The sequence below is a fragment of the Muscardinus avellanarius genome, assembly GCF_963383645.1.
Source record: "Muscardinus avellanarius genome assembly, chromosome: 1".
In the NCBI taxonomy this organism is placed as follows: Eukaryota; Metazoa; Chordata; class Mammalia; order Rodentia; family Gliridae; genus Muscardinus; species Muscardinus avellanarius.
Window position 1 is genome coordinate 125,835,296 of NC_137786.1, and position 24,197 is coordinate 125,859,492.

Genomic DNA, 24,197 nt, shown 5'->3' on the forward strand with positions numbered 1-24,197 from the left:
ACCCTATTTTACTTTTATTTGGAAACAGGATCTCACTAGATTGATGAGTGTCTCACTAAGTAGCTGAGACTGTTCTCGAACCTGTGATCCTCCTGTCTCAGCCTCCCAAGTACTGAGATTACAAGCATGCACCACCATGCCCATGTCCCGCATAATTTTGAAGAACGTTAATTATCCTTTGTTACTATATTCATTAGTTCTTAGAACTTAACTGGATATAGTTTAAGAAGGTGATATTTTATATACAATAGCTAACTTGTTTGGTAAATATGTGCTATTCAATTCTTGTTTATACACACACGGTGCTACATAACTTTTGTTTATTTATACACACAAACACATGCATGTGGGCACACATACTGCTTCAGCAGGGAAAGTTTATTTTCTTTTCCTCCAGATTATCATCTGGTCCCATGAACTGTCTCTGGGTCATGTAATCAATAGCTTTAAAAGAAGTATCAGTTACTGGTACCTTGAAATGGATGATTTGCAGTAGGAATAGATCTGATCAGTGGTTACAGTGTGATACAGGCTGTTAAAAGTACAGTGGTCTGTGTATGTGTTTCTCCCCCCTTTTGAGGTTATGATTTTTTTCCTGAGTCAATAATCAGTCATATTCTTTAGTTGACCCAATAGCTCCACTAGGATTTTAATTTTTTTTCTTCTTTCTTTCTTTTTTTTTTTTTTTTTTTTGGGTATTGGGGATTGAAGTCAGGGGCATTCTACCTCTGAGTTACACCCCTAACTCTATTTTGAAACAGGGTCTCTAAGTTGCTGAGGGCCTCATTACATTGCTGAGGCTGGCCTGTAACCTGTGATCCTCCTGTCTTAGCCTCCCAAGTACTGGGATTATTGGCATGCTCTGCCATGCCCAGCTCTACTGGGATTTAGAACAGGAAGAAACTTGTAGCCAGTCAACTGAAGCTTACATTTAGAACTGGAAACTGTGCTAATTCAGTCATGACTTCTTTTTTTCCTTTTCCTTTTCCTTCTATGCTTAATGTTTTTTCCCTGTCCCCTTCCATACAAGCTTGTCTTTTTCTGAGTACTCTTTCTTCATTATTTTTCCCTCTATATCCAATCTCCCTATTTATTTTTGCATTTCCCCCATATACTCCCTTTTTTCTATTTTTGTTTCTGCTTTACTCTATCATTGCCAGTGCTTTGTATAGTTGTTAGATGTGAGAGAATAGGGAACAGACTTATGGGTGGTCTGTTTTGATCACTTCATTTTAGTCTTCACACATAGAGCTGATTGTGTGCTTCTTTTCCAGTACTTTGGGTATTGTTACTAGCCCTAAATCCCTTGTGGTATTTTCACGAGCTCATATGTTATTTATGGTTCTTTCCTGTAAAAGATGAAAATTAAGTAAATTGAGGGTGTTTCATATCTTACGGTCTTGATTTTTCCAGTTTAGCTGTTTGAGTGTCTTCTATATTGCCACCCATTGATATCAAGATGACTAAGCTTGGATTTTTGCGGTTGTCCTACGAGAAGCAGGACACACTTTTGAAGCTTCTCATTCTGTCAATGGCTGCTGTGTTATGTGAGTATGCACATAGGTTTCTATTTCTTTGGGATGAGAAAAATAAAATATTGAAAAGAAAAAAGGTAGCTTAAAAAATGATACTAGGGATTGTATCATATTAGGGATGCACCTAGGGGTGCATCCTTAGCCTTTTTTTTAATTTATAATTTTGAGGTAGGGTTTCTCTTAAGTTGTCCAGGATAGCCTTGACCACTCAGCCTCTGGAGTAGTTGGTATTGCAGGTGTGTGCCACTGCGTCTGGTGAAATGCCTTGTTCTTTTAGCAGATTATCCTTTGTTCTTTCTGCATAATTCCCCAGATACTTCATGAAGGTAAAATCAAAGAAACACAAGCAATAGAAGAGGGCTAGTGATCATCTAGGAAAGAATGCTGTGCTCATTGTGTTTTCTCACACGGCTAAAAGAGATGATGGAGACATTGGATACTGCATTTTGTAAAGGACAATTATCTTTCATTTAGGAGCTTACCTTAGTATTTTTGAAAGTCTCCTGAGAACTTATTCCTTCAGATTTTGTTAACTGTTTATGAGTTGTAAATATAGTCTTGTTTAACATACCTGTTGATTTGCTCCAAGATTAAGGTGTGTGTGGTCAGTATATATGTAAATTTAGTTTAATATTAGTAGGTGATTATAATGTTATTGGCTTTGTATACTGTAATTATGATTCAATGTGTCCTAAATGGAAAATGTAGAGGCCATTGTTAAACATCATTTGTTTCCTCAGTGTGGCAAGAGATTGATAAAGATTTTATTTAGAGATTATTTTGTCTTTTATGTGGGCATTGTTCTGGATATTTCTATTTTCTTTACAATTCTGTTTATCTGCTATTGCTCTTTCATGGCATGTAACCATTAAACCATTTATTCTTGGTTTTTGCAGCATTCTCTACTCGTCTCTTTGCTGTCCTGAGGTTTGAAAGTGTTATCCATGAGTTTGATCCGTGAGTACCCTTGTTTGATCTGGCGAAGAGAAATCTGGCATCTCGGTTTCAAGAGTTTGTGATGCAGATTGGTGGAAAGGGGCCTGGTGTATATTTAAGTCTCAAAAGAGAATCACAAGTTGAGAAATTGAGATCCATGACTGTTTTTACTTTTCTTTTGTTTAATCACTAATATAGTAGAAATTGAGCTTATTTTTAAGTTCAAAGACATTGAGAAATGTTAAATTTATGAGTTTGATTAGGGAATTTTATTAGTTTAAAAAAGATGGGTGGAAGCCAGGCATGGTGGTGTATGCTTGTAATCCCAGCATTCCTGAGGCTGAGACTGGAAGATCGCAGTTCATGGACAGCCTCAGCTACTTAGTGAGGACCTCCGTAACTTAGTGAGACCCTGTTTCAAAATAAGGAATAAAAAATAGAGTAGAGGGTGTAGCTCAGAGGTCAGATACCTCTGGATTCCATCTCCAGATCTGCAAAAGAAAGATGGGTGGAATCTTTAATAGTATTAATACCTAACATTTACTAGGCATTCATTTTGATTTAAACATTAACTCATAGATTATCTCTAAATTCTTAGAACAATTCTATAGATGTAGGCACTGTCCACATTTTTTGGGGGTACTGGGTATTGAACCCAGGGGTATTCTACCCTCAAGCCACACCTCCAGGCCTGTTTTAATTTTTTATTTTGAAACAGGGTCTTGCTAAGTTGCTGAGGTTGGCCTTGAACCTGCAGTTTTCTTGGTTTAGACTCCTAAGCACTAGGAGTGCAGGTGTATGGTGGCACTCCCCTTTTTATAAATGAGGAACCTTGGGCTGGGAAAGGTCATCCAAGGTAACCACTTAGTAAGTGGAAGAGCCAAGATTTGAATGTAGGTTTATCTGACTCGAGAGACTGGTGTCATTACTTTATATTGCCTTAAGTTAAAACTTAGAAAGTAGAGAGCCAGAATCATGGGTTCTCAAAGTATCGTTAACATCTTAAAAATAGCATATTTACCTTGTGGAACATTGGTTCAAAAGTTTAATGCCTGCACTGTTTTGCAAATTTGTCGTTTTGTGTAGATCTTTAAACACATTTTGGAGACAAATACTCTCTTTGAGGCCTCCCAAATAATTTTTGCATCATGAATGAGGAAACATTCTTTTGTTTCTTGATCACAAGTCTGTTAGGGCTTTTTTTTTTTTCAAACCCTCTAGAGGAACAAATGTTGAGTTGAGATGGTCAGGAGAACAAAGACACCTGTTCTGTAGTCATAGAACTAGGAGGGAACCTCAAGATGATATGGTTCAGTCTGTCCTTTTGTAGAGGAGGAAACAAGCCCAGATCATGATCCCATGCCAGACCTATTCCTTCTAACTTATATCTACTCCATTTCCTGCTGAGAGTGTAGAGGACACAAACCTGACACATGTTGACTGCCTTCTTCCCCCATCCCTTCTGTCTGACAGTTACCAAAGTAACATTCATCAGTGATGAACAGAAGTATAGAGATTTCTGCCATCTGCTGCTTCTGCCTACTCCAGCTGCCCAAAGTTGACTGACCAAAGAGGAAATAGGGTTAGGGTGGTGGGCAGGAGGATGGTTAGTCATTGTTATCTGAGGTAATTAAACTATCCCTAGTTTGGGACCCATTTATTTATTTATTTATTTTTGCCTGCCTTTTTTTTTCTTTTTTCTTTTTTCTTTTTAAATGAGAAGCTTGTGAGAAGGGCCTAAGTAGCCTGGACCTAAAGAACTGTGTCTTTCCATTTGTAGTTCTAAGCATTCTATGTCAAGTAGTTTTTGTGTACTATTTTTGTGCTCCTGTATAACTGGTGTTCAGACATTTTACATAACAACACGAGTAGACCTTGTTATGGATTTTAAACACTCATTAAGAAGTCTGTGTTATAATGTGGGTTAAAAATTTCTCATTCTGCATATGGTGTTATACCAGTATCATCGATGGTTCTTAATCACTTAAGCTCTTGTGTGTGGTATAAAATTTTAAAAATCACATTTCTTTCTTTCTTTTTTGTTTGTTTTGCAGTACTAGGGATGGAACACAGGGATATCCTACCTCTGAGCTATACCCCCAGTCCTATTTTTGTATTCTTTATTTTGAAACAGGGTCTCACTGAGTTGCAAAGGGCCTCACTAAATAGTAGCTGAGGCTGGCCACGAACTCGGATCCTCCTATCTCAGCCTCCCAAATGCTGGGATTACAAGCGTGTGCCACCACGCCCAGCTATCATAAAAACACACTTCTATCTCTTGAAAAGGATAGATTCCACTGGTGCCCACCTCTCAGTGATATTGTCTTCTGGGTGTATGAATTTTCTGACCACTTTTGTTGTCTGCCATTCTGGCGACTGTCCTGCTTGAGTGTTGCAGGGTGACATTAAGCTCCAGTTTTATTTCCTTATAAAAGAAGCAATGCTTTAGTTGAGACAACATGGAGTAGAAATAAGGAAACTTATGAGAGTATAGTGATTTTTATTTATTTATTTATTTTTTTGGTGGTGCTGGGGTTCCTGGAAGCCCTTCTACCTCTGAGCTATACTCCCAGACATATATATATATATATATATATATATATATATATATATATATATATATATATTTTTTTTTTTTTTTTTTTTTTTAATTTGGAAACAGGGTCTCTTAAGCCAGCGCGGCTGACTCCACCTCCCAAGCGTGGGGATTACAAGTGTGCGCCACCACGCCCGGCTGAGTGTAGTGATTTTCATGGCATAATTATTGGTATCAAACTGACTTATTTAAGTAATGTTAAGTTTCTCAGTGGTGTACTCTGAGGAACAAAATTCACTGTAAATTAGTATAAGTACTTGAGTAGGAAGGGAAGGAGACACAGATATTTTATTTCTTGGTATAGGTACTTTAATTACCGGACTACACGGTTCCTGGCTGAGGAGGGATTTTATAAGTTCCATAATTGGTTTGATGATCGGGCTTGGTACCCTTTGGGACGAATTATTGGAGGAACAATTTATCCAGGTGAGGAGAACAGGATTTTTTTTCTTTAAAATACAGTATAGTATGTTACATATTGTTAGTAGCTTTGTTTTGTGACACTTGTATTTTATCCTCGTAGATATCTAAAAGTGTATTTTATATCAGACAGGAGAACATGGGTGAGAGTGGAAATGAATGGTATTTTCATACATTTTGGGTTTCTGATTAAATCCTTAGGAGAGAAATTTAAAGGCGTTCTGAAGTTGCTGTATTAGTGTTTGAGGTGGTTTGTGAAGACCTGTGTAGTCACTTAATAAAATTGACTCTATTTCTTTCCATTAAGTTTGACCAGGGCAACCTAATGGAGTTTCTCCTTCCTGTTACAGGCTTAATGATCACCTCTGCTGCAATCTACCATGTTCTCCATTTTTTCCACATCACCATCGACATTCGGAATGTCTGTGTGTTCCTGGCCCCTCTCTTCTCCTCCTTCACCACCATCGTCACGTACCACCTTACCAAAGAGCTCAAGGTGAAGGATTTGGGGTGACAGGAAGCTTGGGAATGAATGTTGTTCGACCTTTCTAGTAGATGCTAGAGGGCGAGGAATCCGAGAGCCATAGGAGGGCAGGGAGCCGGAGGCTAAGGACAGTGTCGGCTAGGCTGCGTTAATTGGGTTTACTCCAACCCTCCCTAGAATGTGGTTCTTATCATTTGCATTGCTCGCCCACATGAGAAGACATTGTAAATCATATGTAAATTGTTATATAAAGAAAATAAGTGGCTCATGTATATAATCCCAGCTACTTGGAAGACTGAGGCAGGTAGATCATAAGTTTGAGGCCAGCCTTGGTAATTTAGCAAGACCCTGCTCAAAATAAAATAAAGAGGGCTAGATATAACTCTGTGATAAGAGTGCCTGCCTAGCATATGCAAAGCTCTTTGTTTGACCCTCATTACACACACATGCACACACAAAAACATTTAAAATGAAAAAATGTAGCTGGGCGTGGTGATGCACACTTGTAATCCTAGTACATAGGAGGCCGAGATAGGGGGATTACAGGTTCAAAGCCAGCTTCTGCAACTTAAGCTGTCCACAACTTAGTGAGACCCTATTTCAAATTAAAGAATTAGAGCTGGGCGTGGTGGCGCACGCTTGTACGGGAAGCTATTACCGGAGGAACGCGATTCGTGGACAGCCTCAGCTATTTAGTGAGGCCCCCCGCAACTTAGTGAGAACCTGTTTCAAAAAAATAAAGAATAAAAATAGGGTGGAGGGTATAGTTTGGAGGTAGAATGCCCCTGGGTCAGTCCCCCCATTCCACACACAAAAAAAGTGAAGTTTAGACTTTGAAAATCTTGCAATATATGCCGGGCGTGGTGGCGCATGCTTGTAATCCCCGCGCTTGGAAGGTGGAGACAGGAGGATCGCGCAGGTTCGAAGCCAGCCCCGCGCGCTGGCTTAGGAGACCCTGTTTCCAAAAATAAAAAAAATAGATCTGGGAGTGTAGCCCAGATATAGAAGGGCTTCCAGGAACCACAGTAGCACAAAAAAAAAAAAAAAAAAAAAAAGAAAGAAAGAAAGAAAGAAAGAAAGAAAGAAAACCTTGCAATATAAGAGAGAAAAAAGAACATTTACATGAAGCTTTCCAAAGTGATTAATTTTTTCTACCTCAGATAAGCACTTAGCAATTATTTGTTGATTTTTAAAAATCAAAATTTAAATATTCTTAAGCCATTTAGCTTCTGTAACAGACTCCATATTGCTGTCTGTCTTTTTCTAGGTTTTAGCTTTGCTGACCATGGTTCCTTGGGATCTAAGTCTGTGACTGGTGCCAGTAGATAGCTGAGAGGTGATAAACCAGTAGGAGAGCTTAGGAAGCCTGAATTTAGTTTGGAAAACATTGCATCCTTCTCCTTGTTGCCCATGTGCCAAATTTGACTCTTATCAACAAATAAGCCTTTTCTCCCCCCCTTTTGGAGTGTGGATTATATTTTTTTTTCTCCAACCTGAGCTCAAAGATTGGCTAGTAACACTCCAGCTTTATTACCTAAGCCTGTGGTATATTATCACCTGTCTTTGTTGACTTTTTAACTTACATAATAGTTTTCTTCCTCTGCTTGTGATTGCATGGCTTTTAGAGGTTTGAGTGTTGTTTCTGTTCAGTCATTGTTACAAAGAAGAGAATGATAAATCGGGGGATACTTGTGGCCAAACTTGCTCATTTTATGGGCTAGAAATAGAGCTTACTGGTAAACATTTGTCTGGCATGGACAAGGCCCTAGGTTCTCTACCCAGTACCATAGCACACTAAAACCACAAAACAAGGCAGCAACAAAACCAGGAAGCAAACAAATAGCCCATTCTGGGACATGCGCTGATGTTTGATAGCTCAGATGATTTGTCTGACCTCAGTATATGTATACCCTGTTTCAGGCATGGTGTCATGGGGAATTGTTTTTAGCTCTTTTGTGCTGTGAGTACTTTTAGTATTTCTAGCATCTCACATCTACCATGGAAATTGTTGGACACTTTTTGGGCCCATTATAAGCAGAATGGACTAGTGGAGCTTTTGTTCTTTTACAGGTGTGTTAGCGTTAACTTAGTGTCACTCTTTTCTTAAAGGATGCAGGTGCTGGGCTTCTTGCTGCTGCCATGATAGCAGTAGTTCCTGGATACATCTCCCGATCTGTGGCTGGCTCTTATGATAATGAAGGTAAGACTTCTAAAAATGCTAAAGGAGTCTGTTAATTTCATTATTCAATATAACTTCACAGGGTACAGTAGAATTTGGACTCAGATATGTTGCTTAGCAATAATAAAATGGGACCTGATGAGAAACTGAAATGGTAGGGAAGGGTTTTTTTTTGATAAATTAATATTTCCTTCTGTCATCCCCTTTAGAAAGGGAAATATTTTTACAGGCCTTAGGTTCACCTCTGGACTCAGAATTAACTGTTGTTTTAACATGATAATAATTTGCTTTATTTTCCTAGATAAAGTTATATAAGTATCTTTAAAATTATAATTATAATTACTTTTCTGTTTATTTTTAACTCAACATATATTTATAGAATGTTATTGGGAAAACAGTGCTATAAAGATAATAAGATTTTTTGGCTCATAATTAAAAAATTAAAAGAATAAATAACAGGCTGGGAGTGGTGGTGCACACTTGTAATCCCAGCATTTAGGAGGCTGAGACAGGAGGATCTGGGTTTGTGTCCAGCCTCAGCTACTTAGTGAGGCTCTCTGCAACTCAGTAAGACCGTGTTTCAAAATAAAGAATAAAAAAAATAGGGCTGGGGGTGTTCCTCAAAGGTAGAATGCTCCTGAGTTTCATCCCCAGTACCACAAGAAAAAAAAAGATAACAAAAAAAGATTATATTGGCCCATAATCTGTTGAAAAAGATAAAATGGACCTATAAAAATAACTCCAATGGCAGGTAGATAGTGCTATGTGTCATGGTAGAAATATGAACAGAGTACTTTGGGAATGTAGTACAAGGAGAGGTTTTTAGATTTTGAGAGTTGAAGGCTTTTTAGAAGTGGTTAAAGTTGAACTGGGCAAGGAAGTTGGTACTTCCTTAGGCAGATAGCAAGGAGGGTGGCAATGAGAGGTTAAGGGCCAGCTTGTGTGAAGGCACAGAGGTAGAGTGGTGCATAATAGGATGGGCCTCTTTGGGACCAGCAGAGAATTTAATGCCTGGAGAGGACAGCAATAATAATAAAGGCTGACACTTACTGAGTGCTTAAAATATATTAGGTACTGTTCTCAGTTTTGTTATGTGCACTAATTCTGTTTGTTTTTATAACAGTTTTATGACATTAGGAAACAGAGACAAAGGGAGGTAAAATAATCTACCTAAAATTATAGTGTTGCTAGGTAGTAGATCTGAGACATGAATCCAGGGAATTTGTTCCATAACAGTATTCTACCACTGTATTAGCATGGCCTCTTTTTTGAGTTTTTGGTGTATTTTTTTCTGCAGGGATTGCTATCTTTTGCATGCTACTCACCTACTACATGTGGATCAAGGCAGTAAAGACTGGTTCCATCTATTGGGCAGCCAAGTGTGCCCTTGCTTATTTCTACATGGTAATTTTTTTCTACTTTTTTTAGGGGGTGGGCTGGAAACCAGGGTCTCACATATGCTAGGCAAGTGCTTTACCATTGAGTTTAAATCATTAATCCCATGCCTGTTTTTAATTTTTAAAGTTTAGCAAGTACTGTATTTCCTGTGGGTACCTATTAGTTGACTGGCTGACCTTCTATTCTGGTTCTGTTCCTCTTAAATCTTCTTCTTTTTTTTTTGGTGATACTGGGGTTCCTGGAAACCCTTCTATCTCTGGGCTATATTCCCAGATATATATATATATATATATATATATATATATATATATATATATATATTTTTTTTTTTTTTTTTTTTTTTTTTTTTAATTTGGAAGCAGGGTCTCTTAAGCCAGCACAGCTGGCTTTGAACCTGTGCCATCCTCCTGTTTCCACCTCCCAAGCGCGGGGATTACAAGCGTGCGCCACCACGCCTGCCTTAAATCTTTCTTTTTCCAATATTTTGTTTTCTGTTTGGTCTTATGTATACCCATAGATTTTCTTCTCTTAACTGCTAAAGAGATATTTTTTAAAAAGGTAATGAGTCTTTGGGAGGCTGAGACAGGAGGATTTGGGTTTGAGGACAGCCTCAGCTATTTAGGCCTTTTGCAACTCAGACCCTGTTTCAAAATAAAGAATAAAAAATAGAGCTGGGGGGTGTAGCTTGGAGGTAGAATGCCCCTGCGTTTTATCTCCCATACTGCAAATCATCATCATCATCATCATCATCATCATCATCATCATGAATGATACACTAAGGGCTCATGGTGGTGGTCTGAGGAGGAGTGCTCAGGGGAACTGTTACTCTATCCCTTCATAGGTTTCTTCATGGGGAGGTTATGTGTTCCTGATCAACTTGATTCCTCTCCATGTCCTGGTGCTGATGCTCACAGGCCGATTCTCCCACCGGATCTATGTGGCCTACTGTACCGTGTACTGCCTGGGTACCATTCTTTCCATGCAGATCTCTTTTGTGGGTTTCCAGGTAAGCATTAAAATGAGTAGGGTTTTTAGCTTCTACTCTCTCTAAATAGCTCCAGTTTCATAGATTCCCAAACTTATTTGGCTTGCTGCCCCTCTTCAGAAAAAAAAAAAGTACTCATCCTTCTTCCAAAATCTATCTTCTTTTAAAAAAAAAAACCAAATAAGCAGAAAGAAAGATACAGTAACAAATTTGCGGTCTTTTAGATATCAGTGTTTGTTCCAGCATCTTTCAAGGGGCAATATCATCCACTTTGGAAATCTATGAATTACATTGATTTATCTTGGATTCTGTTAAGAACAGTAAAACTTATTCACAGTTTTTATTTTGACTGCTTATGTGTGATAAGTGAAGTAATGGAATCGTTGGTCATTGAAGTCTACTTTCAGGAAGGTGTTAATATTTGTTCCACGAACTTTGAATTTAATGACTTAGTTTGGTTTAGGATTGTGGTAGGGAAAGGACGTTTTAGTTGAGTTGACATAACTATCAAAGCTATAACTTCAAAAAACAAAATAATTATAATTTCCAATTTCTTCTATTGCTAATGACCCCATTTAATAGCAGTGAATTCTTAATCTTTTTAATGGGGCTACATATAAGTCTTTCAGGAAGCAAAGCACAAACTTTTAACCACATTACTCCATAGGGGTAATTGATGACTATTAAAATCAAGATAATTATCTAGTGTGTTTGATTTCTCTTGTAAAATTCTCATGAAATTGGAATCTTTATTTGGAGGTCAGCAAATACTTCTTTCCTGATCACCTACTATATATAATTTGCTAATCACTGGGAAATGTAAAAAGAGTAAGGATATGTCCAACTTACTAAAGTTGGACTCTTGTTGGGAGGATAGAAATACATGTAACTGTAGCCTGTAATATAGTGGTTCTGCAGAGTAGTTTCACGAACCAGCAGCATCTGAAAACTTGTTAGAAATGCGAATCTGGAGTCCCACCACAAACCTGCTAAATCAAAGACTGGGGTGGGGCTCAACAACCTGTTTTAAAATTCAACCCCCACTGATTTGTCCCTTAGAGTTGGAGAGCCCCTGGTCTGGGGAAAGAGTGATAAGTGCTACAAGAGACCTAAAGTGCACTGGACCATAGAGGGGAAGGATTAGTTGGGTAGGTGAGGAGGAGATGGTATTTGCATTGGGTTTGAATGATGAGAATTTTAGTGAATAGAAGTTTGGGGGAAATTGCAGCCCAAGTTAAGAAAGTAGCCTGAGCAAAAGGCAGCTGTGAGTATGATGGTATATGGAATGCTTTGTGGGGGAGTCCAAATGTTCTTTGGAAAATATGGCTGGTGAATTAAACTCTCCCCTAGATTGTCCCTGGTTTCTCTGGAAACTTCAGAACTCATTTGATCCCTAACCTAGAGCCGGGTAATGCACGCCTGGGCTGGACTCATTCAAGTTTTTCTCTAATGCTTTTTCCCTGTAGCCGGTCCTCTCGTCAGAGCACATGGCAGCCTTTGGAGTCTTTGGTCTTTGCCAGATCCATGCCTTTGTGGATTACCTGCGCAGCAAGTTGAATCCTCAGCAGTTTGAAGTTCTTTTCCGGAGTGTCATCTCCCTGGTAGGCTTTGTCCTGCTCACTGTGGGAGCGCTCCTGATGCTGACAGGTAGGGCAGGATCTTAGCTCTTAGTGTCAACTACAGATGGGTACAGAAATAGAATAAACTCCAGAAAGACAGGGTGTTTGACCACAAGATTCTTTTCCTCCTGTTTTTCTCTATTTCAATCACTAAAGCTCTTTTTTACATTTAGTCCACTTTGCAGTTCAGTGTTTGGATTAAGCTGCTCCTAATTATACCTGGTGAAAGGACTGCATTGTACCTTGCTAGTCCTCTTCTCTCCCGTTTTTTTCTTTCCTATTGGTTGGATAGCAGAAATCCTTATATTTCTTGCTACATCTTACAGCATGGCACTCACTGATCCTATGGGAAATGTATCATGGCTGTTGAGTTTGATTAGCATGTCACATTTTCTTTCTCCATTTTCCTCATTTCCACTTCTCCCAGGCTAATTTGATTTTGATACCCAGTCTCTGTATCTACTACTACTTCAGAGCAGGACCAGAGGACATAGTTCACATAATCTTTAGCTTTGGCTTGATCAGGCCTAAAACTCTTCCAGGAAGCTTTTCTGCCTCTATTCTTGAGTTTATTTATAACACATTTTTTAGATAACTTTTATTGGTGCATTATAGTCTCACATTTCAGTTCAATTTTAATTTACTAAAGAACTCTCAAGTTGGAAAGAAAAGGAGTGAAACTCTCCTGAGCATTAGTGATTACACTGAAGGAAACAGTCCTTCTCTGTCTCTTAGAATCTTATTAAAATAAAATGTTAGCCAGGCGTGGTGGCCCATGCTTGTAATCGCAGCATTTGGGACAGGAAGATAGTGGGTAGCAGAGAGCCTCAGTTACTTAGTGAGGCCCTTTGCAACTCACTGAGACCTTGTTTCAAAATAAAGAATAAAAAATAGGGCTGGGAGTGTAGCTCAGAGGTAGAATGCCCCTGGGTTCCATCCTCAGTATTGGGGTGGGAGGGAATGTCATTAGTTATAATAAGGTGTTAGTTTTAAGAGTGCATGTGAAATGCTTTTTGCTTCTTTGTTGCCAGGAAAAATATCTCCCTGGACTGGGCGTTTCTACTCACTGCTGGATCCTTCTTATGCTAAGAACAACATCCCCATCATTGCTTCTGTTTCGGAGCATCAGCCCACAACTTGGTCCTCCTACTATTTTGATCTACAACTCCTCGTCTTCATGTTTCCAGGTCTGTCTTCCTTACATTCTGAAGTGACTTTCTTCATCATTATTACCATTAGATTCCAAATATCCAACTACCTGCATCTTTTTGTTTGATATTTGAAGTAGAATAGAAATCAGTAGTTGAAATTTTAGTTATTGGCAAGTTCAGAACCTCACAGTTTTCTGTTCATTTGTTATAAGTTAAATTTCAGCTTTTTAGTGCTTCCAGGATACTCCTCTGCCTTTACCCTGTTTCTCCTCTGGGCAATGTTCAGATTCCACAATAGGCCCTGCTGACCGTCAAGTCTTTTCAGCATCTCTGGCTGGTCCAGATATGTTTTAGAATTTACCAATGTTAGTGGGTTTTTTCTTTTCTAAAAATCCTTTACATTTTTTATTGTAATTTGTGCAGTTTGAAAGTAATTTGTGCAATGCTCTTGAGTTCAGTCTTAGCACTGCAAGAAAAAAATCATGATAAATTTCTGTTTAGTATTGGTTTGTAGAAATATTTTAAAATCTATCATTTGTTATTTTTTTCAAATGCAGAGATGTATAAAGTTATGTAAAAAGGCAAATGGTCTGTAACTTTATGCACTCTCATAATTGATATATCTGGTTTTAAAAATACACTATTATTAAGTGGCTCCTTTGTTGGACATTTAGGTTGTTTCTAAGTTTTTACTATTTTAAAGAATGTTCTGGTAAACACCTTTGCATGTCCCTGATTGTTTTTTTAGGATAAATTCCTAGAAGTGGAATTGTTGGGTTAAATGTGTGAAGTTGTCTAGTCATTCAGTGAAGATACTTTCCCTTATAGGTTTCTGCCTACAGGGCCCACCTGCCTATTTATTTCTCTTTCTCTCTTTTATAGTTGGTCTGTATTACTGCTTTAGCAACCTGTCTGATGCCCGGATTTTTATCATCATGTATGGTGTGACCAGCATGTACTTTTCAGCTGTAATGGTGAGAAATGCCATCACGCCTGGCAAAACTTTCTACTCTTAACTCTGAGGTGTTTTGTTTTGTTTCTGCCTGGCAGGTTCAAAAAGTACTGATGTTTATGCATATGCTTTCCTTTGAGCATTTGAGGGGATGAGTTGTAAAGCTGCTTGCTGCTGTTAATTCTTGTCGAGAATGTGCAAGATATTCATACGTTCTGGTTATGGGGTCCAACTTTCTTGGGTTTATAAACTTGAGTTAATGAGGCAGTTTTATACTTCATTGGAGAATTTGACTCTGGATGACTCAAAATGGTAGATGATATGAAGGCTTGGGATAAATTGTTGAAAGAGAGGAGGAGAGGAAGGATTTTATTTTATTATTATTATTATTATTGTGTGTGATACTGGGGATTGAGCTGGGGCATTCTACCTCCAAGGTACACCCCCAGCCCTTTTTTTTTTTTATTCTTTATTTTGAAACAGGGTCTCACAAAGTAGTGAAGGGCCTCAGTAAGACATTGAGGCTGGTCATGAGCCTGTGAACCTGCAACCCTCTTGTCTCAGCCTCCCAAGTACTGGGATTATAAGTGTGTGTCACCACTCCTGGCTAAGAAGAGATTGTTATATATTGTAAGGCAGTATTTCTTTTTTTTTTTTTTTTTTTTTTGTGGTACTGGGGATGGAACTCAGGGGACTTCTACCTCCATGCTACACCTCCAGACTATTTTATATTTCACTTGGAAACAGGGTCTCACTGAGTTACTGAGAGTCTCACTAACTCACTAAGCTTCTGAGGCTGGCTTCGAACCTGCGATCCTCCTGTCTCAGCCTCCCAAGTACTGGGATTACAAGCCTGTGGCACCATGCCTGGCTCTTAAGATAGTATTTCTTACATGATTTTGATCCCGAACTACAATTAAGAAGTATATTTTATGTTATTACTCAAGACACATATGTTCACATAGGTAACTGCAACAAAGTTTAAGAAACTACTGTAGCTCTACCAAATATTTTCCATTCTACTTTGAAAAATCATGAACAAACTCCTAAATTGATGTCATATTCTGTTACTAGGTTGAAATCTGTAATTTGTAAAATATTGGTCTGATGATGCCTGTCTCTTTTAGGTGCGTCTCATGCTAGTGTTGGCACCAGTTATGTGCATTCTTTCTGGCATTGGAGTCTCCCAGGTCCTGTCCACATATATGAAGAACCTGGACATAAGTCGCCCAGACAAAAAGAGCAAGAAGCAACAGGATTCTACCTACCCTATTAAGAATGAAGTAAGAATTGACACTATAATAGGCTTGAGAAAGTATGTGTGTGTGTGCATGTGTACATGTGTGTATGTGTATTTGAGTCAGAGAGTAAATGAGAGCACTATTATTTGTGCTCAGGGGCTACTTCTGTGGCCCCTCTCTGATTTTAGTACATATTGTTTATATGACTTTAAGGAGATGTCCTGTGTTAATTTTGTTTGATTTACAACACAATTCTTCCTTGTTTAGGTGGCAAGTGGAATGATATTGGTGATGGCATTTTTTCTCATCACCTACACCTTTCATTCAACCTGGGTGACCAGCGAGGCCTACTCTTCTCCTTCCATTGTACTGTCTGCCCGGGGTGGGGATGGCAGTAGGATCATTTTTGATGACTTCCGAGAAGCATATTATTGGCTTCGTCACAATACTCCAGAGGTAAAAATTTTGAGAGGAATGGGATTTTGGGGTAGTGATGAAGGGGGAGAATATTGTGTAATAAAGTGAATTATATAGCTTATAGATCGGTGGAAAGATTGGAGAAGAATTTTAGAAACCTAGTCGTGTGTGTGTGTGTCACTGGGTATTGAACCCAGAGGCCCAGTTTTATTTCTTATTTTGAAACAGGGTCTCAGTGAGTTGCAGAGGGCCTCAGTAAGTAGCAGGCTGAGAAACCTAGTCTTGAATGGACTTCAAAGGTCACTTTCCATTTAATTCAGGGATTTCTTCTGTAGTGATTCTTAATTATCTAGATGTTGCTTGGATGCTTGCATTGATATGATGGTAGTTTTAATATGAGATAGGCCATCCCAATTCTATAAGAAGAAACTACAAATAAATAAACATGGTCACTGTAGAAGATCAGGAAATAGATGCAAGGAAAAATGAAACTTCTATAAAGTTAGCATCTAATGATTATTACTTTTAATATTTTATTTATTTATTTATTTACTTATTTATTTCTGTAGCACTAAGTATTGAACCCAGGGACATTCTGCCTCTGATCTACATCCTTGGTTCTATTTTATTTTTATTTTGAAACAGGGTCTCATTAAGTTGATAAGTCTCACTATTTGCTGAGGCTGTTCTTGAACCTGTAATCTTCTTGTCTCAGCCTCCCAAGTACTGGGATTACAAGTGAGTGCAACCATACCTAGCTTACTTTTACATTTTAATTTATACCTTTTAAGGATCTTAAGAGATTTCTTTTGAAACAGCTATCAAACATTGCATTTTCTGAGTCAGATTCGTTAAGTGTCAAAACTAAGAACCTTTTTTTTTTCTGTATATGGTACTGGGAATTAAACCCAAGTTCTTGCACATGTTAGGCAACTGCTCTAACACTGAGCTACAGACTCAGAGCTAAGAATGTTAATTCTTGCCTATCACATCTCATGATATATGTTTTCTCTCCCATCTTTATGACTGATTCTTGTGATATTTGTAGGTCATTTATTTAATAAAGTTACCTAATGACACTAGGCTATTTACTTGGATGTATGCATAGTCCCTTATACTTCTTACTTCATTATGTTGTTTCTATAAAGTGATTAGGATGACGGTTTTGGGAATGTTTGATTATATATAATTTGTACTGAGATTTCATGATTGTATAAATGGGAAGCAGGTGCCAAGGTTTATTTTTTGGTTGAGAATGTATTAGTTTGTGAAAAAAAATGGATTAATTAACCAGGCCTCACTTCCTATCAGAGTATAGATGCCCTTCCGTTCCTCTTACATTTGATTTTTATGGGTAGTGAGAAGCCTTTTGTTTCTATTCCCTGTTCTTCTTTCAGGATGCAAAAGTCATGTCATGGTGGGATTATGGTTACCAGATTACAGCTATGGCGAATCGGACAATTTTAGTGGACAATAACACATGGAATAATACTCATATTTCTCGAGTAGGGCAGGTAAGGTAAAAAGAGGTTTTTTGAGTATTTGTTATGCAAGGTCTAGTGGGAAATACTCCTCCATGAGATTGTATGATTTGAGACTTTGTTCTAAGAACCATGTATTTATTTTTCTAGGCAATGGCATCCACAGAAGAAAAAGCCTATGAGATCATGAGGGAGCTTGATGTCAGCTATGTACTGGTCATTTTCGGAGGCCTCACTGGGTATTCTTCTGATGGTAATGTACTTGATGTGATTTCCAGGTGCAGGGCATAAGTAATAAGAAATGATGAATCTCCTATTTTCTTTTCACTAATCTTACCAAGATACATTTTCTTTATTTTTTTTATGTTGTGCTAGGGATTGAACACAGGGCCTCACATATGCTGTGTAAGAGCTTTACTACTGACCTCTTGCCCTAGCCTTAAGATATATTTTTCCTATGTGGGAAGTTTTTAAGTATCTACAACTTGAGATTTAGTATTAAATTTAGATTAAATTATTAAATCTAAAGTATTTCAATTTTTTCTTTTGCAATAAATAGGAAATAAATGTACATAATTCTCACATAGGTGTGATATGCTGTGATTGCCTAATGACATAAGACTAGTTCTACAACTAGTAAAACAAAGAACATAAGGATTATGAAAATGAACTGTAGAATTATCATTATTTAATGGATTCAAGCCATATAATCATCTACCAGTCTAAAAATATTGTTGTGTGTGTAGATATGAAATGCATATATGTATATAAAAGTATGTATAATATATATGTACCTATACAGTGAGCCCTCTTTATGCACAAGTTTTGCAACTATTGATTTAACCAACCACACATAATAGATATTTGGGAAAAATATTATACCAATTCAAGAGGTTTATAATAAAAATGAAAAATGGTAGTCTCTCACCCCTATACTAGAGCCCCCTTATTATCTTCTAGAATTATGTTTTGTTTTTTAAGAATGCTAGGCAAGGACTTTACCACTGCGCTATACCCCTAGCCCCTTATATTTTAAAGGTGTGTGTGTGTGTGTGTGTGTGTGTGTGTGTGTGTGTGTGTGTGTGTGTTTGGTCTGGTGGTAGTAGGGATTGAATCCAGAAGTATTCTACTTCTCAGTTATACCATGGGATACTCTTCCCCTATTTGGGGGGGCCATTCTGCCTCTGAGCTATACCTCTAGCCCTTCTTATTTATTTATTTATTTAAACAGTCTTGTTAAGTTGCTGAAGATCTTCCTAAATTACTAAGGCTGGCCTTGAATCTCTTGAATCTGTAATCTTCCTGCTTCAGCCTTTCAAATATTAGGATTACAAGTGTGTGACACCATGCCCCATTAACTTCCTTTTTTTTCTTTTTCTTTTGCATCTAGCAACATCTTTGAGCAATATGTTATCCTTGTAAAAGTTTATTTTTGTGTGTGTAGGGTTCTGGAGAAGGGCCTCACAGATCTAAGCACTCTACCACTGGCCATACCCCTATTCCTTTCTATTTTTTTATTCTTCTATTCATTAAGCCTGCTATGATCTTTTACTTCAAATGCACTTTCCAGGAAACTACGGGGCCAGTGTTCTGTGACAGTTGATATTCTGGAGTTTTGTTTTGGTCTTATTTCTACTTGTATGATCTGGGCCAATCTCTCTGCCTCTGTTTTCCCATCTCTAAGATAAAAGAATACAGATAGTGCAAAGGATGGTAATATTGTTCACTGAACGGTAACCTGTGACAACCAGCATAGTTGCTCTATTCATAATACCATACCAACCCTCTTATTGTAGATACTCTTATTTTTCCAGTTTGAAAGATGAGGAAACTGAAGCACCGAGATGTTAATTAACTTGCTCAAGGTTACCCACTAGAATTGGCAGTGCTGGAATTCAAGCCCAAGTGGTTTGCATTTAGAATCTGTTTCTTAACCTTTGGAATATTCTCTGGAACCATGTGTGGTAGTATAGTAGGGGTTTTATTTTCCTGAGGGCTGTAGAACTTTTTATACTCATCATCCAGTTATAACATATAGTTACTGATATTCCTAAAACCATAGGAGTGCTGCAGAGAATGACATATTATGTCCTGAGTTGATAGTGTCAGTATTTATGGAGGTAGGAGTGTGTTTGACATAGAAATGCTGACTTCTCCTGAGTGTGAGTTGCAGGGCTGTAACTGCAACTGTAGGCCAAGACAGAGCACATTCCTCTTTCATCTCTTCCTTTTTGGTGGAGCTGCTACACCCTGTGCCAAGGCATTGTCCAATAGAAAATATAGTGGGGGCCACATGTTAATCTAATCTATAGTTACATCAAAATAAATATAAAAAGATCAAAATTGATTTTAATTTTATTAAACTGAATTTATAAAATTGGCATTTGATTTAGCATACAATAAAATATTTTGCCCATTGTGTGTGTGTGTGTGTGTGTGTGTGTGTGTGTGTGTGTTTAATTAAGTCCTAGAAATCCTGGGCATTTTATTGTTGCAGCATCTCTTAATTTGAATTAGCCACATTATATGTACATTTCTATGTGACTAGCAGTTACTATATTCAATAGCTCAGCTCCAACTAATATTAAGAAATAATTTTAGTTGTGGCATTATAGGATTTTAGGAGTCTAATAATTACTAAGAAAAATTGTATATTTTGAGGGAAAATGTTTTGTATACATGTTGTCTTTCCTGTTTTTATACCTTAGAGGTAAATCACATTCCTCATTAGATAAATAATGATGGGGAATTTCCTTAGAAATAGTGACATTTTAATTAGGTTATTTAGCTCCAATAGTCTTTCTGATGCAGAAGTTTTTTTTCTTTTTCTTTTTTTCTCTAGATATCAACAAGTTTCTTTGGATGGTTCGGATCGGAGGGAGCACAGATACAGGCAAACATATCAAGGAGAATGACTACTACACTTCAACTGGGGAATTCCGTGTGGATCGTGAGGGTTCTCCAGTGCTGCTTAACTGCCTCATGTACAAAATGTGTTACTACCGTTTTGGACAGGTCTACACAGAAGCCAGTGAGTGATTCCCAACATATAGCTTACACATACTGTGTTTTCCAGGTTTTGCTCTAATACTTTATATCTATTAACTCATGTAATCCTCATAGCAACCCGGAAGGAAAACACTGATATTATTGTTATTTTCTTTATGGGGAAATTAAGGTACCAATAGGTTACTCACCTGACCAACACTGCATGACTAGTGGTAGTCAGGATTCAAACTTGGGCAGTCTGGCTCCAGATTCTGTACTTTCAGATATCTTTTATTGTATCTCATTGAAGAGTTAGGAAAGGGATAAAGGGGTCGAGTGAGACAAAGGACTTTTCATTTCTTCAGAAGAATACATTGAAAGGAGTTTGGTCAAATTAAATCTTTTTCCTTTGAACTTCAATTTTGTGGTTCTGTGCTAGAGAGGATTTCCAAGGTGGATGCAGGCCTTTGGCTTTTCATAGGTGCTTCTCTGATTCATGGAAGAGTTACAAGTGTGTCACACATGCCTCTGAGCGCCCATCCTCAGGAATAGAGGGGCATGGAAGTCAGCCTGTATTTCTTAGAAAAGATATGCTCCATGGACTCTGACAAGACTTGAGTTAGGGTAACACTTGATTTGCCCCTCCTACCTGATGTTCTTTTCTGCAGACTCTACTGTCTATAAAACTGCAGGCAGAGCAATAACAATCCAAATAGTAGATGATGTGCTGAATGTATTTATGATCTCTTTAGTAAAGCAGTATTGTAGAAAGCAATGTTCTTTGTTTTATCCCTTTTCAGAGCGTCCACCAGGCTTTGACCGTGTCCGAAATGCTGAGATTGGTAATAAAGACTTTGAGCTTGATGTCTTGGAGGAAGCATATACCACAGAACATTGGCTGGTCAGGATATACAAGGTGAGCAGATGCTACACTGGCTCAAAAAACAACTCTCATGTTTGCAGATTGGTTTTAGTGTTTAAAAAATGTGCCACATATTTTTCAAATACGGACATTCCTAATGACACGTGTGTCTGAAAAGTAGCTTGTAACTGACTCAGAGTTTTACTTTTTAAATTGTAAGTTGTCCTTACAGAGTAGACCTTCTAGTCATTTTGGAAGTATTTTTCCGGTTGAGGCTGGGGGGTGATTTTTAGGTTGGGTAGTGGGGAAGAATTTGTGTCACATGGCGTCATATTAGAGTGTTATGTCTGTTACATAAGAAAGATTGAAAGCCTTTGATTCATGTGAATCCAGTGAATCCATCTACTGATCTTTTACACTGCTTCTCACAGAGCTACTCCAAAAGGCTACCTAGAGTAGGTAGTTTGTAACCTGTACTTATTTACAATGTAAAGCCAGATAACAGAACCCAATATAATCCTTCCTTCTCTGAGTGAATCTATTTTAGTAGCAAAACTCCAAAGTTGACCTGATTGTAAATATTAAACTGACATCTTTCTGTTGCAGGTAAAGGACCTGGATAATCGAGGCTTGTCAAGGACATAAATGTCACATCCAGCTCTGATAGCTTCGCACTGAGCACGTCATATTTAGGACGTTGAAGATTTTTTTATATGCAGTTTATAAGAACAGAGCCGGAAGGCATTAGAATTGTCTGAAAGTTTTGCCCTGGACAGCATGGGCTGGGCCAAATGGAATGATTTTTATAATTCTGAGCAGGTTACCAAATGAAATGTCATGGCTTTACTTTGGTCAATTAAAGGGGGGAATTTTTTTTTAATGTGCCTTATTTGTTCTGACTTAATGGTTGATTTAAGGAAGGCAGAAGATTATTGTAGGTCAACAGAAGGACAAATAGCAGACCTTATTCATGCTCTTAGCTCCCTAAATGAGCCAGGCAGGGGCATTCTTTCTCATATCAGGAAAACTATCAAGGACTAGTTCTGATTCTATATATACAGTTCTGTCATACTATCTGTTGTAGCACCTATTATGATGCCTTGCACATAGTGGGTGCTCAATAAATTTTTAATGAATGAATAAATGTTGGTGGAATTGGAGGTGTGCTATTTCTGGGCAGGAAAGCCAGCTTTCTTGTTATTATGTCTCTGTTCTTAATTTCTCTTTTCCTAAGAGACTCTTTGACTTTATGAGGGCCAGAAAGCTAGCCAGACATGTTCTCCCTAGTACTCTTTGGAACTAGCAAGTGTTTTTGTTTGTTTTTTTGGTAGTGCAGAAATAATCAACTATGACCAAATAAGTAGTTTTGAAGATTCAGACAGTGAAATTGTTATTAATAGAGAGGAAGAAATTCCTCCAGTGTCATATATGGAGCTTGATGGACAGTAGATGTTTCTGAATCATCCTAGATATAATTATATATTTCTACTTGGAATTTAGTAGCTTTTCAGTATTCTCACTTATAACATGGAAAATGGCTTTTTGCTCATTTCCTTAAACTGTGTACTAAAATTCTTATGGTTATTCTTCTGTGACAGTCTTTCAGTCTTTGTTTTGTTTTTGGTACTGGGATTGAACCCAGAGACATTCTATTTCTGAGCTCCACCCCCAGCCCTATTTTATTTTTCATTTTTAAATAGGGTCTTGCTAAGTTGCTTAGGCTGTCCTTGAACCTGCAATCTCCTGTCTCAGCCTCCCAAGTACTGGGGTTACAAGCGTGGGCCACAACGCCCGGCTGTGTTGTTTTTATATTCCACTTCAAATTCCTTATCAAATAAGCTGCAAATTAGAAGGGGAAGCATTGCCCTCAGCAGGTGCCTGGAGAGCATGGCCAGCCTGACTGCCAGAAGAGAATCTTATCTTTTTAAAAATTTTAACTCCAAAGCACAGTGAACCCATGGATATTAAATGTCAGGACAAACAGCTTTCTGTTCAATACAGTAGGACATTTTTATGTTTTACAGCATAAGACATATATTACTGATGTATATAAACCCTAAGTCTTTTCCAGTATTTGAGGTAACCATCTAGTATTACCTGTTTAAGAAAACAGGAGGAATTACATGGCTTTTAGATAAGTCAGAATGATACTACCAAAAGGTATAATTGGCTCTATGTGTATACCTAAGAAACTTAGCTTTCTAAGCCAGTTATATACCAGGTACTTCAATTGATTTTTGTTGTTTTTTGGTACTGGGGATGGAATCCAGGGGCATTCTACCTCCAAGCTACACCTCCACTCTCATTTTTTATTTATTTTGTAACAGGAACTTACTAAGTTGTGGGGGGCTTCACTAAGTAGCTGAGGCTGGCTGCAGACCTGGAATTCTCCTGTCTCAGCCTCCCAAGTACTGGGATTCAAGCATGTGCCACCATGCCGTTTTGTTTTGTTTTTTAGTGGTACTGGGGTTTGAACCCAGAGGCATTCTACCTTCAAACTATACCCCCAACTAGATTTTATTTCTTATTTGGAAGTAGGGTCTTGTTAGGTTGATAAGAGTCTCACTACTTGCTGAGGCTGTCCTTGAACTTGTAACCCTCCTGCCTCAGCCTCCCAAGTACTGGGATTACAGGTGTGCACCGTCATGTCCATCTCAAGATTAAAATTTTTTTTTTTTAATGTGGTACTGGGGATGAAACCCAGGGGCATTCTACCTCTGAGCTATACCCCCCAGCCCGATTTTTTATTCTGTAGTTTAAGAAAAGGCCTCACTAAGTAGCTGAGGGTGTCTGCGAACTGCAATCCTCGTGTCTCAGTTTCCTAAATGCTGGGATTATAAGCATGCGCCACCACGCCTGGCTCAAGACTTCAGTTTAAGATTTATTATATGTAAGTGCATTACTTGACTTATATACAGAATTGTTCCCAAGTAGAAGAGGCTATTCTGAGTTT

General features: G+C 38.1%; 1 protein-coding gene across 1 annotated transcript; it reads left to right on the plus strand.

Annotated features, from left to right (window-relative positions):
* Nucleotides 1–1,444: 1,444 nt before the first annotated feature.
* On the plus strand, nucleotides 1,445–21,889 carry STT3A (STT3 oligosaccharyltransferase complex catalytic subunit A; the record flags this gene model as incomplete). Its single annotated transcript, XM_080695089.1, has 17 exons — nucleotides 1,445–1,547; nucleotides 2,432–2,492; nucleotides 5,372–5,493; nucleotides 5,838–5,983; nucleotides 8,081–8,171; nucleotides 9,448–9,554; nucleotides 10,390–10,554; nucleotides 12,000–12,180; nucleotides 13,184–13,339; nucleotides 14,186–14,277; nucleotides 15,383–15,538; nucleotides 15,764–15,952; nucleotides 17,311–17,427; nucleotides 17,545–17,647; nucleotides 20,237–20,425; nucleotides 21,183–21,298; nucleotides 21,851–21,889. Exons 1-17 carry the CDS (start codon nucleotides 1,460–1,462, stop codon nucleotides 21,887–21,889), a joined length of 2,118 nt encoding a protein of 705 aa, XP_080551215.1. The 5' UTR covers nucleotides 1,445–1,459.
* Between the last annotated feature and the right edge of the window lie 2,308 nt (nucleotides 21,890–24,197).